The sequence below is a fragment of the Pan troglodytes genome, chromosome 15 (assembly GCF_028858775.2).
Source record: "Pan troglodytes isolate AG18354 chromosome 15, NHGRI_mPanTro3-v2.0_pri, whole genome shotgun sequence".
NCBI lineage: Eukaryota > Metazoa > Chordata > Mammalia > Primates > Hominidae > Pan > Pan troglodytes.
The window spans coordinates 100,972,169-100,988,473 of record NC_072413.2 but is presented as its reverse complement, the minus strand read 5'-3'; the positions used below and the strand labels follow the sequence as shown (position 1 = coordinate 100,988,473).

Below are 16,305 nucleotides of genomic sequence, written 5' to 3'. Positions count from 1 at the left end.
AACCTCCACCTCCTGGGTTCAAGCGATTCTCTTGCCTCAGCCTCCCAAGTAGCTGGGATTACAGGCATGCGCCACCACACCCGGCTAATTTTGTATTTTTAGTAGAGACAGGGTTTCACCATGTTGGCCAGGCTGGTCTCGAACTCCTGACCTCAGGTGATCTGCCTGCCTTGGCCTCCCAAAGTGCTGGAATTACAAGCATGAGCCACTGCGCCCAGCCCCAATTGGCTTAGTTCTAATGATATTATTTTATAGTCACCAGCTAGAATCAGTTCCTGATATTTTATCTGTACGTTCTCTGGCTATTTTCTGCTTCTCTGTTACAGTTTTCCTTTTTGTGGCTTTCAGACAGTTCCTAGAGCTGCTTTCCTCCTAAAGCTTAATCAGTGACTCTGCCTGCTCCTTGGTGTTGTAGGTGCTAGACCTGCTGTCACCACTTTCTTTTGGTGGTTCCTAGGTTATCAAAGTTCCCTAAAAGCTCCAATCAGTTTTTGTTTTTTTTGTTTTTTGTTTTTTTTTTTTTTTGAGACGGAGTCTCACTCTGTCACCCAGGCTGGAGTGCAGTGGCATGATCTCGGCTCACTGCAAGCTCCGCCTCCTGGGTTCACGCCATTCTCCTGCCTCAGCCTCCCAAGTAGCCCCCCACCACGCCTGGCTAATTTTTTGTATTTTTACAAAATAGAGACAGGATTTCACTGTGTTAGCCAGGATGGTCTCGATCTCCTGACCTCGTGATCCGCCTGCCTTGGCCTCCCGAAGTGCTGGGATTACAGGCGTGAGCCGCTGTGCCTGGCCTGGCTCCAATCACTTTTAAGCCTTAACCTCACACAGGTTGGCTCTGCAGTTGACCTTCACCTCCAAAGCACACTTTGAATCTCACCTTCTCTGCATTTCCTATCAGGAACCCCACTGTCCTGATCCAAAAACAGACTTCTTTGATTGAGTCACTTACTAACTAAAACCTTTCTTGCACGCTGAGAAAGGACAAGGGCCAGGCACTGTGCTGGGTGACACAGGTTAGAGGGACTGAGCAGACGAGTGTGTGCACCACCCAAGGGCTCCCAGTGCTCAGGGGAGATCGCTGTCAGATCAGAGTAAAGTCTAGGGAGCCTGTTCAGCACAGGCGTGCAGGTAGCTGTGCCTATGACACTGTGTGTGTGTGTGTGTGTGTGTGTGCATGTGTGTGTGTGTAAGTAAAAAAACCTCTGAATGAAAAAGTGTTGTGAATTATTAAATAATTTCCTATCAGTAAGTCAGCTAACATAAAGTTTACATATAGTCATTGCACATAAAGGAACAGAGTTTATTTCCTCTTTTGTCCAGATTCAAACAGGCTCGAGCGACAGCTTGAGGACACAGTGGCGCTTCGCCAAGAGCGTGAGGACTCCACGCAGCGGCTGCGGGGGCTGGAGAAGCAGCACCGCGTGGTCCGGCAGGAGAAGGAGGAGCTGCACAAGGTAGGTGGCTCAGTTTGGGGTGAGAAAGGCTTACGGGACTTTGCAGAGTTCTGTAAGGTCACGTTCATGCAGATGGTGGAAGACCTCTTGGGACTCCTGCCCATGGGCTGTCCCTGCTGCATGCAGGACGCCAGGGCCAAGCCTGGCCCCGGGGCCCCTGCCACGCCTGCCTGCTGCACAGCCCCCGCGTCGGCTGGCAGAGCTTGGCTCCCAGTGGCAGGTGCCTTCCACCCCCTTGCCCCCAGCGGTTATCCACCTCGCAATCAGCCTCTCCAGTCTCCACTTCAGACCCACAGAGAAAGCAGCACCCCACTGCATTCTAAAGCGAGGAAAGATGTCGATAGGGCATGGTGGCCGTGCACAGGGCATGGTGGCCGTGCACAGGGCATGGTGGCCGTGCACAGGGCATGGTGGCCGTCCACAGGGCATGGTGGCCGTCCACAGGGCATGGTGGCCGTGCACAGGGCATGGTGGCCGTCCACAGGGCATGGTGGCCGTGCATAGGGCATGGTGGCCGTCCACAGGGCATGGTGGCCGTGCACAGGGCATGGTGGCCGTGCACAGGGCATGGTGGCCGTCCACAGGGCATGGTGGCCGTGCATAGGGCATGGTGGCCGTGCACAGGGCATGGTGGCCGTCCACAGGGCATGGTGGCCGTGCATAGGGCATGGTGGCCGTCCACAGGGCATGGTGGCCGTCCACAGGGCATGGTGGCCGTCCACAGGGCATGGTGGCCGTGCACAGGGCATGGTGGCCGTCCACAGGGCATGGTGGCTGTGGCAACACACGCTGCGTCCCGAGCCAGGCCCTCCCCTTCTCTCCACCAGGCCTCTGCTCTTAGAAGGGGACCCTTAGTAATGACAGGGAACTGCAGCAGAGACCCTGTGTTAAAATCTGGGTGATTTCCCCCCATAATTCGTTTATAAATTTCATTTTTAGTAATATATGGGAAACTTTTATGCTCAGGTGTCAGCATGTTACTAACACAATTATATGCGTGTTTTCTAAAATACATTCATTGATACATGTTATTCTTGAACCTGTAGTTTGTGATCTGTTCTCTAAAATGTGCCAGGTATCAAACCCAGATTGTTTCTTAAGATAATCTGTGGGTCATCCACGTGAGTGATTTGTCTAGAAGTGCAGTGTGGGGCACATGGCATCTCATTGCTTGACAGGGTCATAGTACCTCCCAGCGGGCCCAGAGAGGCCTGGGGAGGCCTCCCCTTCACGTGTGGGAGCTGCCCTGCCAGCTTGCTCAGGGTCTTGTCACTTCCATCTCAGACCAGCAGGTGTGACAGTGACTGAACTGCCAGATAGTTGACCAGATTGGCTGCAGGGAGGTCAGGGTCATCAGCGTGGTGAGTGCAGAGTGACAGCCGGTATCCGCACATCAGTCTGCATTGAAGGGCAGGCTGTCCAGCGATTGTTTTTATACAGTTCTTCACTGTGACTTCACCTTCAGCACTTTGTGTCTATGTGTTCTTTTTGATTTTGCTTATGTTTAAGTAACTAGATTGAGCGCCCAAATGCTTCATTCAGCTTTGCGGCTGTGCAGGTGACACTGGGCAGAGGCTGACATTACGGAGCGTCCTCCTGTAAGCACGCTGCCCCCATGTGGTTGTGGGGCTTTTTTTTTTTTTTTTTTTTGAGGCAGAGTCTTGCTCTGTCGCCCAGGCTGGAGTGCAGTGGCACAATCTCGGCTCACTGCAACCTCTGCCTCCCAGGTTCACACCATTCTCCTGCCTCAGCCTCCCAAGTAGCTGGGACTACAGGCACCCACCACCACGCCCAGCTAATTTTTTTGTATTTTTAGTAGAGACGGGGTTTCACTGTGTTAGCCAGGATGGTCTCGATCTCCTGACCTCAGGTGACCCACCCACCTTGGCCTCCAAAAGTGCTGGGGTTACAGGTGTGAGCCACTGTGCCCGGCCTGTGGGGCCTTTCTTGGTGTGCAGTTGGTCTCAGCACCTGAGCCCAGGCGGCCTTCCCATTGCCTGTGTGGCTGGCACGAGACAGAGCACAGGTCTTTTTCCAAGCAGCTCAGATCTGTGGCTCTAATCTGTAACCAGCATTGGCTGTCGCTTTTAACTCCTCAATATCATGGAAGACCGAACCTCCAGCCTTCCAAGCCTTTGTTAGGCAAACGTAAAACATCTATAATTGTTTTTGTTCAGCAACTGGTTGAAGCCTCAGAGCGGTTGAAATCCCAGGCCAAGGAACTCAAAGATGCCCATCAGCAGCGAAAGCTGGCCCTGCAGGAGTTCTCGGAGCTGAACGAGCGCATGGCAGAGCTCCGCGCCCAGAAGCAGAAGGTGTCCCGGCAGCTGCGAGACAAGGAGGAGGAGATGGAGGTGGCCACGCAGAAGGTGGACGCCATGCGGCAGGAAATGCGGAGAGCTGAGAAGCTCAGGAAAGAGGTAGCTGTGGAGATGGTTCAGGGATGGTATCGACTGGACATTTGTGTGACTTTTATAAAACGTCTTTGAAATCTTGGACTGCATTACTGTAAAAGGGGTCAGAAATTTTCTGTGGAGCCAAGTAAGTTGATCGGCCGAGCATTTATTTTGTTGTTCTCATTCCTCAATATTGGTGAAATTACAATAGGGTTCTTGTGGTGCTGATTTTCTTTAATTCCCTTTTAAGTAAATAGAGGGTGTTTATGCTGTGCTGTGATGCAGCCTGGCTTATGTGAATAAGACACCTGCAGTCCACACAGGGCAGGTGGCAGTAGAAAGGCAAATCACGGGCCGGGCACGGGGCTCACGCCTGGAATCCCAACACTGTGGGAGGCGCCAAGATAGCTGGATCGTTGAGTTTAGGAGTTTGAGACCAGCCTGAGCAACACGGCAAAACCCCTCAGCACACTTCAGGCCGCCGCTTAGGTGAGTGCTTCTGAAGTGTCTTGGCTCAGCACCATTCGACACTGTTGGAATGATTACAACCCCAAAGAGCTTTCTTATGTAGGCTACAGCTCTCAACATGCACCATGGCAGAAATTAAAACAAAATCTTGTTAATACAATGAAAACCCATTTCATGTTAACATAAGTAACATGTTTAATGAAAAGTAACTATTTCTTTAAAAATTTGGCAGGAAGAATGGCATTTTTTACATTTTGTTAGCTGTTCTTTAATATCTGGCTGAATAGAAAACAGTTGAGTTCTCACGGCTGTTTCTTCAATCTGTTTTGCTACGCCGTTCTGGATAAAGTACATGAAGAAATCCTGGCCCCCACAGATAGCTAATTAGGAAAGGAAGGGCCCTGCACACCCCTGATGTCTCAGGACCCCAGGGTTTTCAGCCCTGTGCCGCCCTGGGTGTTCTGAGTGTTCTGCTGTGAATGGTTGACATATTGTAAGCGATGTTTAGTTTAGAACTCTATTAAAATTTCCTTGATAAATCCCATAAATGAGAAGGCCTGGAAGCACATGCTCCTGTTCCTTTCAAGTTCAGGGCTCTTTGTTCTTTAGCCACAGAGGACCTGTTTGTTTTCTTCTTAGTCTATTTTGCAACCCAAATATATTTGTAGTTACAGGCAGTTAAAACTGAAGTTAGTGATACCCCTAATGAGGAATTAGCATTCCACATATGGGGGAAGTGATAACAGTGCCTGGGATTGCCCTCGAGTGGTTTGGGCACAGGCAGAGATGAAGCGGGCTTGGCTCGGGAGCTCACTGTTGAAGCTGGGTGCCGGCACGCGTGTTCGCTATTCTGCTCGTTCTTCGTGTGCGTGTTTGAAATGGCCCATTTAATAAATGAATTCAAGTTCTACAGATATCAAAAGTACTTGTTTTCACGAATCAGTGAAATTTAAATTTCAAGAAATTTATCCTTTCTTGAAATTTAAGTGTCAATTTAAGCTAGAATTGAACCTTGTTTTATTACTAACCACCCATCCCAGTTGAACCCAGAAGTGTATTTCTCAAACTTTAATTTGTGATAAGATTTGATGAAGGGTGAACACGCGCAGAGCTCCTCCGAGGTCTTGTTCTTGTGGAGGTCCCGTGGGTGCTGCTGTAACTGGTGAAGCAGGGCTCGCTTTGTGTTAATAGAAACTGGATCTTCCTTTTGTAGCTGGAAGCTCAGCTTGATGATGCTGTTGCTGAGGCCTCCAAGGAGCGCAAGCTTCGTGAGCACAGCGAGAACTTCTGCAAGCAAATGGAAAGCGAGCTGGAGGCCCTCAAGGTAGTGCTGGGCGGGGGTCTCTGCCCTTAACTGAGAGGGATGCTTATCTTTGCTGACGCCACCACATGGAAGTCACCTTGTGTAATGTGTGGTCCGGGCCGAGTGTCACCCGAGGCTGTTCAGACAAGACCCACATGTGGAGAGGTGGGGGGTGTGACCCCTGCCTTCGTGACTGCTTTCATTTTTAAAGGCCAAGTTCATGTTTTTCCTTTGTTATATAAAAGTTTCAGGCAATTCACAGTAAGTCCTAGGAAATGAATATCTAATCGGCTCATTTCCTACTCCAGCCGCATCAATTCATAGCCTTCTTCACATCGTGGTATTCTAAATTCGGTGCAGTTGAGTTTTGGAAAAGCTCCTTAAAGCCCGTAGCCTGCTGCTGACTGGGGAAGAGACAGGCTGGCCATCAGTCGGGGCCCACTGGTGGGGCTGGAGGGTAGCAGGGAGGCCGCGGAGGGCGGGAGTGGGGAAGGCCACAGTGGCCAAGTGGGCAAGGGGTCGGAGGTGGATCTCCTTGGCAGTATGGCGTGGCCTGGGTCTCCTCATGTGTGAGCCGCGTGCGATGGGTCTGCCCTCTCCCTTCGCCTCGGTGATCTGGCAACTCTTCCTCTGGGACGTGGGCCTGAGATGCTGTTCCTCCCTGGCAGCGGGCTTGGCTGGACCTCGGCATGTGGTGCCCGAGGCTCCTGCCCCTTTCTCAGCCCTTGAGTCTCCTCTCTGCACAGCAGGCAGAGTGAGCTCGGCAGACCAAGGCCGGATCACATTCCTGTGCGGCCAGGGCCTCCGTGGCTCTGCAGCTGTCCAGCAGCTACCCTCCTGCCTGCTCCAGCCCAGCAGTGCCTCTCCTGCCCCTCCTTGCCCCGCCACACCAGACACACTGGCCTCTCTGCATGCTGCAAACACTGCCAACACGTCCCACCTCACTCCAGCCTGTGCCCTTGTTCTTTGCCCCTAGCCTGACACCTCACTTAATAGGCCAGCACCTTACAGAAGCCGCCCCAGCCATCCTGGCACGCCCTCCACTCCCTACAACCTGGCTGGGGTGCACAGCCCCTCCGCCCCTTTACTGGTTTGCTGTCAGTTCCCGCCAGCTCCAAGAGAGCAGAGACCTCAGTGTCACCCCAGTCACAAGGAGGGGGCCCAGCACAGAGTCAGCTCTCAGAAGAATGCTGCAAGCATGAATGAACAGGGTGTGGGGCAGAGCTTCGGGGGTCCCAGGCAGACCTGGGCACATCCCCCTGCAAGGCTGTCTCCTGCTGTGACCCCCTAGAACCTGGATCACGTTAGCCAGGTCAGCTACGTCATCTGGTGTAGACCAGGCACACACAGTCCTTGGGAAGGTGTCTGCACTTGCTTGGGATGAAAGGGGTTGAAAGGACAGTGTGACCCTTGAGGACACAGAGGTTTGTCAATTTATGTTAACCTTTGTCTTCAGGTGAAGCAAGGAGGCCGGGGAGCGGGTGCCACCTTAGAGCACCAGCAAGAGATTTCCAAAATCAAATCCGAGCTGGAGAAGAAAGTCTTATTTTATGAAGAGGAATTGGTCAGACGTGAGGCCTCCCATGTGCTAGAAGTGAAAAATGTGAAGAAGGAGGTGCATGATTCGGAAAGCCACCAGCTGGCCCTGCAGAAAGAAATCTTGATGTTAAAAGATAAGTTAGAAAAGTCAAAGCGAGAACGGTAGGTTTTCATGAGCTTCTCAGTTCAGAAGATGCAAGCTGATACCCACGCCATAGATACGAATATCAGCGAAGTTACGAGCTTTTAAAACTGTTTCTCGCTCACCTTGGCAGGCATAACGAGATGGAGGAGGCAGTAGGTACAATAAAAGATAAATACGAACGAGAAAGAGCGATGCTGTTTGATGAAAACAAGAAGCTAACTGCTGAAAATGAAAAGGTAATTAATTCAAAGTACCTGAGTTAGCACTTTGTGTGGAAGTTGTAATTAAAAAAAAATTTATTTTTAATTTGTGTGGGTACGTAGTAGGTATATATATTTATGGGGGAATAGAATGTCGTCATTCTTGAGTCTTGGAAGTTTGGGGGTTTTTTTGAGATGGAGTCTCGCTCTGTCGCTCAGGCTGGAGTGCAGTGACGCGATCTTGGCTCACTGCAACCTCTGCCTCCCAGGTTCATGCCATTCTCCCGCCCCAGCCTCCCAAGTGGCTGGGACTACAGGCGTCTGCCACCACGTCTGGCTAATTTTTTGTATTTTTAGTAGAGACGGGTTTTCGCCGTGTTAGCCAGGATGGTCTCGATCTCCTGACCTCATGATCCACCCGCCTCAGCCTCCCAAAGTGCTGGGATTACAGGCATGAGCCACTGCGCCGGCCGACGTTTGGTGTCTTTTTACAGTGCAGTAATGTGCCATATAACGATGCTTCATCAATGATAGACTGTGTGTACAACAGGCGTCCCGTACGATCATAATACTGTACTGTACTCTACCTCTTCTGTGTTGAGATACACAGATACTTAGCATTGTGCTACAGCCGCCGGCAGCGTCCCGCACAGCAACATGGTATGCAGGCTTGGGGCCTGGAATTGACAGGCTGTACCACAGGGCCTGGTGTGCGGCAGCCGCACCGTCTAGGCTTGCGTGAGTGCATTCACGCTGTGTGTGCAAGGACACGTTTCTCAGACCGTGTTCTTGCTGTTTCACTACACGTGACTTTTAATTTTTGAATGGAGTCATGTGTTTGGTCTTTTAAATAGGATGTTTGTATTCAGCGAACAGATGCCAATTGCCTGAAGTCACTAGCTCCAGCTCCATCAGTTTAGGTTTAGATTTGAATTGAAATGTGACTTAAGCTAGATACAGTGAAAAAAATCCATATCATGAACTTAGTTTGGAAAAATCTCATGACGATTAAAGAAAACTTTCAGAGTCTTCAAAAGAACTTCCAGTGTTAAATCCAGCATACTTAAAGGATGCCCGATTAACAAGTTCTGTGGTGAAATTGTTTCATTTCAGCTCTGTTCCTTTGTGGATAAACTCACAGCTCAAAATAGACAGCTGGAGGATGAGCTGCAGGATCTGGCAGCCAAGAAGGAGTCAGTGGCCCACTGGGAAGCTCAGATTGCGGAAATCATTCAGTGGTACGTGCGCGGCCCCATTAGCGGCCGTGAATCCGCTACCTGCTCAGTCCATGGGGTCTGCCCCGCCTCTTCTGCCTGATCCTGTGCTCCACGCCAGGCCGTGCCTCTCAGGCTGGGGTGCAGGTCTCACTGCTGTTCCCCAGAACTTCTCATGTCTGGGGCAGTGGTTCTGTTGGAATAGAGGTGGAGATACGCCCCCACCAACCCACTGAAGGACTTGGGGCAAACCGTTCACACCCCTTGCGTTCTCAGAGACAGGGGAGGCAGAGCCCTCCCAAAGCGGCTGCAGAAGCAGCAGGGAGACTTGGAGCGAGCTGGGACCTGGCCCTCCACTCCTAAGGTGTGAAGTTGTAATTAAAAAAAGAGTTTTTATTTTTAATTTTTGTAGGTGCGTAGTAGGTATATGTATTTATGGAGTAATAGAATTTTTTCATTCTTGAGTCTTGGAAGTTTGGTGTCTTTTTAAACTGCAGTCATGTGCCATGTAACGACGCATCCATCAATGAGATCCCGTGTATACAACGGGTACACTGCGGGCACTCTGGCTGACGTGACACTGTGTCACTGTGTGCCGAGGAAGGCGGGAACGTCCCCTTCTTGTTTGGCTTCTCACTGATAGCCATGCTTCGTGAGATAGAACATCTGTTCCCTCCTCCAGGGTCAGTGACGAGAAAGATGCCCGGGGTTACCTTCAAGCTCTTGCTTCCAAGATGACCGAAGAGCTCGAGGCTTTGAGGAGTTCTAGTCTGGGGTCAAGAACACTGGTAGGTTTTGTGTAATGCCTGCATTTCTATTACTGAATAATTCATTAATGGTTTTAAGTATAAATGTGACATTTAAGTACTATTTAGGGAATTACAGTGATGCAAGAGACTTCTGTGCAACCAGTTCCCCAATTTAAGGAACGCCAACATTTGCCAGCTCTCAGATCATCATGGCTTCTCTTGACAGCATTCATTCGTTTAGCAAATAATTACTGAGCACTGAGCTCCGTGGTGTCAAGTTAAGACTGGATTCTGCCCTCAGAGAGCTTGCTTTTATTAATTTCATTGGTTCATTTAGTGATCTGTGTATTTTATTTTTTTCCTCTCGCGACAGTCTCACTCTGTCGCCCAGGCTAGAGTGCAGTGGCGTGATCTCGGCTTACTGCAACCTCCGCCTCCCGGCTTCAAGTGATTCTCCTGCCTCAGCCCCCCGAGTAGCCGGGATTACAGGCGTGTGCCGGTACACCTGGCTAATTTTTGTATTTTAGTAGAGACGGGTTTCCACCATGTTGGCCAGGCTGGTCTCAAACCCCCGACCTCAGGTGATCTGCCCGCTTCGGCCTCCCAAAGTGCTGGGATTACAGGCATGAGCCCCCACACCTGGCCTTCCTCTGTCCATTTTCTTCTCTTTACTGTTATAGATGGAAAATGAAGCATTCTCAATTGTGTTCAATGAAAGGTTTTTAGTTTGTTTTAAAAAAGAAAAAACAGCAAGATGGCATCTCTGGACTTCTTTGATACCTCTCGAAAGTTGATGTCATACATTGGGCAACTCAGTAAGAAAACAGGAGGATGATGTTAGTGAACTGGCTTATTCCACTGTTGCTTCATCCTAGGTCACTCCGTCATTCTTCCCTTATTATTTTAGTCTTTTTTTTTTTTTTTTTTTTATCACAGGTAGGAATGAGTAATGACATAATTCCCAGGATGGTGAAATAGCAAAACGTTTCAAGTTATGAGAAAAAGATAACCGAACCCTATAATGTACCTTAGGTTTGTAAAAGGGTCCAGGGTCCAGTGGACCCATATAGAAATTGCATTACAGAGGCCAGGCGCAGCGGCTCATGCCTGTAATCCCAGCACTTTGGGAGGCCAAAGTGGGTGGATCACTAGAGCAGGAGTTCGAGACTAGCCTGGCCAACATGGTGAAACCCTGTCTCTACTAAAAATACAAAAATTAGGCAGGCATGGTGGTGCGGCACCTGTAATCCCAGCTACTGGCTACTGGAGAGGCTGAGACAGGAAAATCGCTTGAACCCAGGAGGCGGAGGTCGCGGTAAGCCGAGATCACGCCATTGCACTCCAGCCTAGGCAACAAGAGCGAAACTACATCTCAAACAAAAAAAAAAAAAAAAGAAAAGAAAAGAAATTGCACTACAGAATCACTTTTATTCTTCTAAAAGATAAAGTAAATTATTTAGTTATTTTTTAGAAGATTTCTGAGGAAGAGTAAAAAAAGTCATAAAATATCAAAACTAAAACTCCTGAGGCACCTCCATAATTTAGAATTAGTATCTAAATGAGACCGTAATGGCTTAAGGTTAGACAAAGATAACTTATTTGTTAACATTAGTTTAACAAGCGGATAACTGAAAATGCATTTTTAACACCGTGACCATGTCTCAAGGACCCGCTGTGGAAGGTGCGCCGCAGCCAGAAGCTGGACATGTCCGCGCGGCTGGAGCTGCAGTCGGCCCTGGAGGCGGAGATCCGGGCCAAGCAGCTTGTCCAGGAGGAGCTCAGGAAGGTCAAGGATGCCAACCTCACCTTGGAAAGGTACTTGGTGCCAGGGTCTGACTCCAAGTAGGAGCAGTGGCTGTGTGGCCTTGAGCCAGCCCTGAGCCTCACGGGCTCTGATGCTCCTCGCCTGGAAAATCGGGGCCACGGCGTTTGCTGGAGCCTTAGGAGGCAGCACGTCGGGTTCACCTGCAGGAGCCCCGAATAGCAGGCCGTTCTGGCACTGAGGAGGTGGCCGCGAGGGTGCAGGGCCTTGCCTGCCGCAGGGGTGTGTGGTGCGGTGCGAGCCGTGTTTTGACGGCAGCGGGTGCTTGTGCCCCCACGTTGGGTAGCGAGACTCACACCGCTGTCTGACAGGAGCCCCTCTCACTGCTTAGTCACCTCCGTGCCGCTCCATTCACTAATTCAAGATTGTTCCTTTCAAGCTAACGTGAATATTTTAAAACAGAGGTTGAAGATGGCATTCTCACTTGAAATTTTTCCCTAACTCCAAGCAGTAACGAGAACGCCATTTTCACACAGCAGTGAGTTCAGTCAGTATTTGCTGAGAGTCTCCTCTTTGCAGATCTGGTTTTACCAGGATACGATAATGAACGTCAGTTTCATAAAAACCAGGCCAGCTCTGCTGTGCCATGAGGCAGGCGAGGACCTGGAAGGGACAGTGTCTCTAACAGAATTACCAAGTCCCAAATCCTGTTAGTTTGGGGCTAAAAAAATTAATGGTAATAGGTTTCAGTTAAATTGACTTTCTTTATTCTGGGAATTGCTGTAAGACTGTTCTGTTGTTAAATCCTGTGACCCTCCCACAGCCCAACAGGGTAGGCAGTCTTGTTACTCCCACTTACACACACTCTGCAGGTGATTTGCCCACTGTCACCCCACTGATGAGTGGAACAGCCCCCACAAACTGCATCCCTCCCGGCCAGGTGTTCCCTGTGGCAGCCTGACTTTCTCTGTCCCCTCCACGAAGTTGCTGGAATTGCAAGGCTACCCGTGCGGGTGGTGCTGGTGCTTCTTGGTGCAGCCACCATCTTGCCAGTTATGGGAAAGATATTGACGGGGCTGACGGCTGAGTGGCCTGGGCCCTGTGTCCCTGGAGAACAGAGGACTCGCCTGGGAACGAGATTAGGAAGGTCAAGAGCTCCATTAGGCCTTCATGAGACACGCCTTCCTAAGCCATGACTTTTTAAATTCCTGTTTGAATGTTTATATTTGAAATATTCGTACTGTTCATGGTGTTTGCAGTAGAAAGGCCCGCATGAGCTACCGTGTTCTGGACAGTCCTGGGTGCTGGGGAGAAACCCCGGCTCTCTCATCCTGACCTGCCCCATACCAGCTCACAGACAACCTCTTCTCAGTGCACTTAAAGCCATTTATTTTTTATTTTAGCAAACTAAAGGATTCCGAAGCCAAAAACAGAGAATTATTAGAAGAAATGGAAATTTTGAAGAAAAAGATGGAAGAAAAATTCAGAGCAGATACTGGTAAATTAATGTCGTGCGATTCTGCATTATTTGAATATAAGTATTTTTCAAATGAATGGTTTTATTTTCTTTTCGACTTAATAGTTACTTTAGAAGCATCTACAGAATTCCAAATTCAGTATTTTCCAAAATCAGCATTTTCAAACAACATCTTCAAATATATTTTCCCCAAAGGTAGCCATTGTTTTTGGTTTATCCTTCCTTTTTTTTTGAGACAGTCTCGCTGTGTCACCCAGGCTGGAGTGCAGTGGCACAATCTCGGCTCACTGCAACCTCTGCATCCTGGGTTCAAGGATTCTCCCGCCTCAGCCTCCCAAGTAGCTGGGATTGCAGGTGCACACCACCACCACCCCTGGCTAATTTTTGTATTTTTAGTAGAGATGGGGTTTTGCCACGTTGGCCAGGCTGGTCTGCAACTCCTGACCTCAGGCAATCCACCCACCTCAGCCTCCCAAAGTGCTGGAATTACAGGTGTGAGCCACTGTGCCCAGCCTATCCTTCCTTTCATCTTGAAAGCATATGGCAAATCCATACAAATCTAGGCACACATTTGTATCCCCTGATAACACAAAAGGCATCATTTTGTGCTGGAGGGGCCACCCCGGCCTCCTCTGCAGCTGCACTGTGCACTGCCGTGGGCTGGCCAGCCACTGGGATGGTTTATTCCCTGGCATTTGCTGTCACAGAAAGTGCTGCCAGGAGTGGCTGTATGGATGGAACATTTCCTGTTTTTGTCGGTGTATTTCGGGATAGAGTTCTAGAAGTGGGATTGCCAGGGCAAAGGGCAAACATGCCTGTACACTCTTGCTGCATGCTGACGGACAGGCCTCCAGAGGCTGTGCAGTGACGTTCCTCCCACTTTGCATGAGGGGTTTCTGCCCCACAGCCTACCCACAAAGTAGGATTTCAGACTTTTGGATTTTTGCCGCTCTGAATAGGTGAGAAATAGCATCTCCGTAGAGGTTTAACTTGCATATTTCTCATAAGTAAGATTGAGCATCTTTTTATATGTTTGAGGGACTTTTGTATTTTGTGCATTATATGTTTTTATTGTTTGCCCGCTTTTAAAAATTCAGGTTGTTAGTCTTGCGGATTTCTAAAAGCCTTTTGCATTTTGGGGATTAGTGCCTTTTGTTTGTGATGTAAGTTGCAAGTATTTTTCCTAGTTTGTCTTTGCTTATCATTTATTTATTTTTTTGCCAAATAAAAGTGGTTTTGCAGCCGGTGCGGTGGCTCACGCCTGTAATCCCAACACTTTGGGAGGCTGAGGTGGGCGGATCACCTGAGGTCTGGAGTTCGAGACCAGCCTGACCAACATGGAGAAACCCTATCTCTTGTAAAAATACAAAATTAGCCGGGCGTGGTGGTGCATGCCTGTAATCCCAGCTACTCAGGAGGCTGAGGCAGGAGAATTGTTTGAACTTGAACCTGAACCCGGGAGGCAGAGGTTGCAGTGAGCCAAGATTGCACCATTGCACTCCAGCTTGGGCAACAAGAGCAAAACGCTGTCTTAAAAAAAAGTGGGGGGTGGGGTTTTGCCATCTCTACTAAAAATACAAAAATTAGCTGGGCGTGGTGGGGCATGCCTATAGTCCCAGCTACTCGGGAGGCTGAGGCAGGAGAATCGCTTGAACCTGGGAGGCAGAGGTTGCAGTGAGCTGAGATCTCGCCACTGCACTCCAGCCTGGGTGACAGAGCCAGATTCCGTCTGTCAAGAAAAAAAAAAAAAAGGTGGTTTTCAAAATTTTTTGTGTGTCAAGTTTTCAGTCTTCTTCCTTTTTTGAGTCATAAATAGGAAAATACACCTAACTCCCAGTTGTTGGAGGGATTCCCCCATGCTTCTCATACTTGTGTGGCTTCATGATTGATTGATTGATTGATTCAGGGTCTTGCTCTGTTGCCCAGGCTGGAGTGCAGTAGCACGATCAGGGCTCACTGCAGCCTCAACTTTCTGGGCTCAAGTGATCCTCCCACCTCAGCCCCCTGAGTAGCTGGGACTACAGGCATGTGCCACCACACCTGGCTATTTATTTATTTATTTATTTATTTATTTTTAGGGATGGGGTTGTGCCGTATTTCCCAGGCTGGTCTTGAACTTCTGGACTCAAGCAATCTGACTGCCGTGTCTCCCAAAGTGCTAGGATTACAGGCGTGAGCCACCGTGCCCAGCCTCATTTTTAAAATTAGAATACTGATCCATTTGAAATTTGCTCTGACATATGGTTCGAGGAGTGTATCCAGTTTTATCTTTTGCTAATGGCTAGCTGGTTGTCCAATACCAGTTATTAAGCTATTTTTCCTGCTGGTTTTATATATGACTGTTGTCATGTACAGGATCACCATGGGCTTGGGTCTGTTTCTGGATCTTCTCCCCTGTTCCATTGTTCATGGGCAAGAACCACTTGATTCTTGTTTTTTGATACGTGTTTTTTTGTGTGTGTGACAGGGTCTCACTCTGTCACCCAGGCAGGAATGCAGTGGCACGTGCAGCCTCAATCTCCCCAGCTCAAGTGATCCTCCTGTCTCTGTCTCCCAAGTAGCTAGGACCACAGGCACATGCCACCATGCACAGCTAATTTTATTTATTTAATTTTTATGGAGATGGGGTCTCTCTGTGTTGCCCAGGCTGGTCTCAAACTCATGGCCTCAAGCAGTCCTCCGACCTTGGCCTCCCAAAGTGCTGGGATGACAGGTGTGAACCACTGTGCCTGGCCGTGATTCTTATTGTAGAGGCCTTAGTGAATCTGCTTTAATATCTGGTAGATCTGCTCCTCCTCCACCTACGCCCAGTCCAGCTGCCCCTGTGGTTTTGAGGGGTTTTGTTTTTTGTTTTTGTTTTTTTTTTGAGACAGAGTCTTGCTCTGTCGCCCAGGCTGGAGTACAGTGGCATGATCTTGGCTTACCACAACCTCTACCTCCTGGGCTCGAGATTCTCCTGCCTCAGCCTCCCGAGTAGCTGGGATTTCAGGCACATACCACCATGCACAGCTAATTTTTGTATTTTTAGCAGAGATGGGATTTCACCATGTTGGCCAGGCTGGTCTTTAACTCCTGACCTCGGGTGATCCGCCCACCTCGGCCTCCCAAAGTGTTGGGATTACAGGCGTGAGCCACCGCACCCAGTCCCTTGGTTACTTTTTCAAGTGAACTTTTTGATTCTTGTTACTCTCTGGGGAAAAGCCTGACCCTTTTTTTTTTTTTTTTTATTGTGATCATGTCAGATGTATCAGTTACTCAAGAAGAATTGACATCTTGAAGACACTGAGTCTGTCTGAAAATAATATGTAGACTTTAGTTTTTTTGCCTTGACTATTCTTTGTTTCTTTTTGCAGGGCTCAAACTTCCAGATTTTCAGGATTCCATTTTTGAGTATTTCAACACTGCTCCTCTTGCACATGACCTGACATTTAGAGTAAGTCATTGTTTTTTTTTTAAGTGACAGATGAGTTTATGATAAGTTAGAAATAGTGTCATATATGATTTTACCACTCATGGGGCCACAAACACACCAGTAAATATACATTCAGTGTTTATCTCAGCGTTGTGCTAACTGTGTAATTGACCCACATGTAAT

The 16,305-nt window shown here is 48.9% G+C and overlaps 1 protein-coding gene across 14 annotated transcripts in view; it reads left to right on the top strand.

Moving 5' to 3' along the window:
* Positions 1–16,305, top strand: part of CDC42BPB (CDC42 binding protein kinase beta) — a 127,619-nt gene that overhangs the window by 84,329 nt on the left and 26,985 nt on the right. For all 14 annotated transcript variants that reach the window (XR_010151285.1, XR_010151283.1, XR_010151282.1 and 11 more), the window contains exons 12-21: positions 1,324–1,457; positions 3,635–3,877; positions 5,535–5,645; positions 7,081–7,325; positions 7,439–7,544; positions 8,622–8,746; positions 9,405–9,510; positions 11,138–11,286; positions 12,637–12,731; positions 16,064–16,143. Coding sequence is in view for 6 of the 14 variants with exons in the window: in XM_024348940.3 (XP_024204708.1) it covers positions 1,324–1,457; positions 3,635–3,877; positions 5,535–5,645; positions 7,081–7,325; positions 7,439–7,544; positions 8,622–8,746; positions 9,405–9,510; positions 11,138–11,286; positions 12,637–12,731; positions 16,064–16,143 (1,394 nt within the window). In the remaining 8 variants the exon portion in view is untranslated. The remainder of the gene's footprint in view (positions 1–1,323; positions 1,458–3,634; positions 3,878–5,534; positions 5,646–7,080; positions 7,326–7,438; positions 7,545–8,621; positions 8,747–9,404; positions 9,511–11,137; positions 11,287–12,636; positions 12,732–16,063; positions 16,144–16,305) is intronic.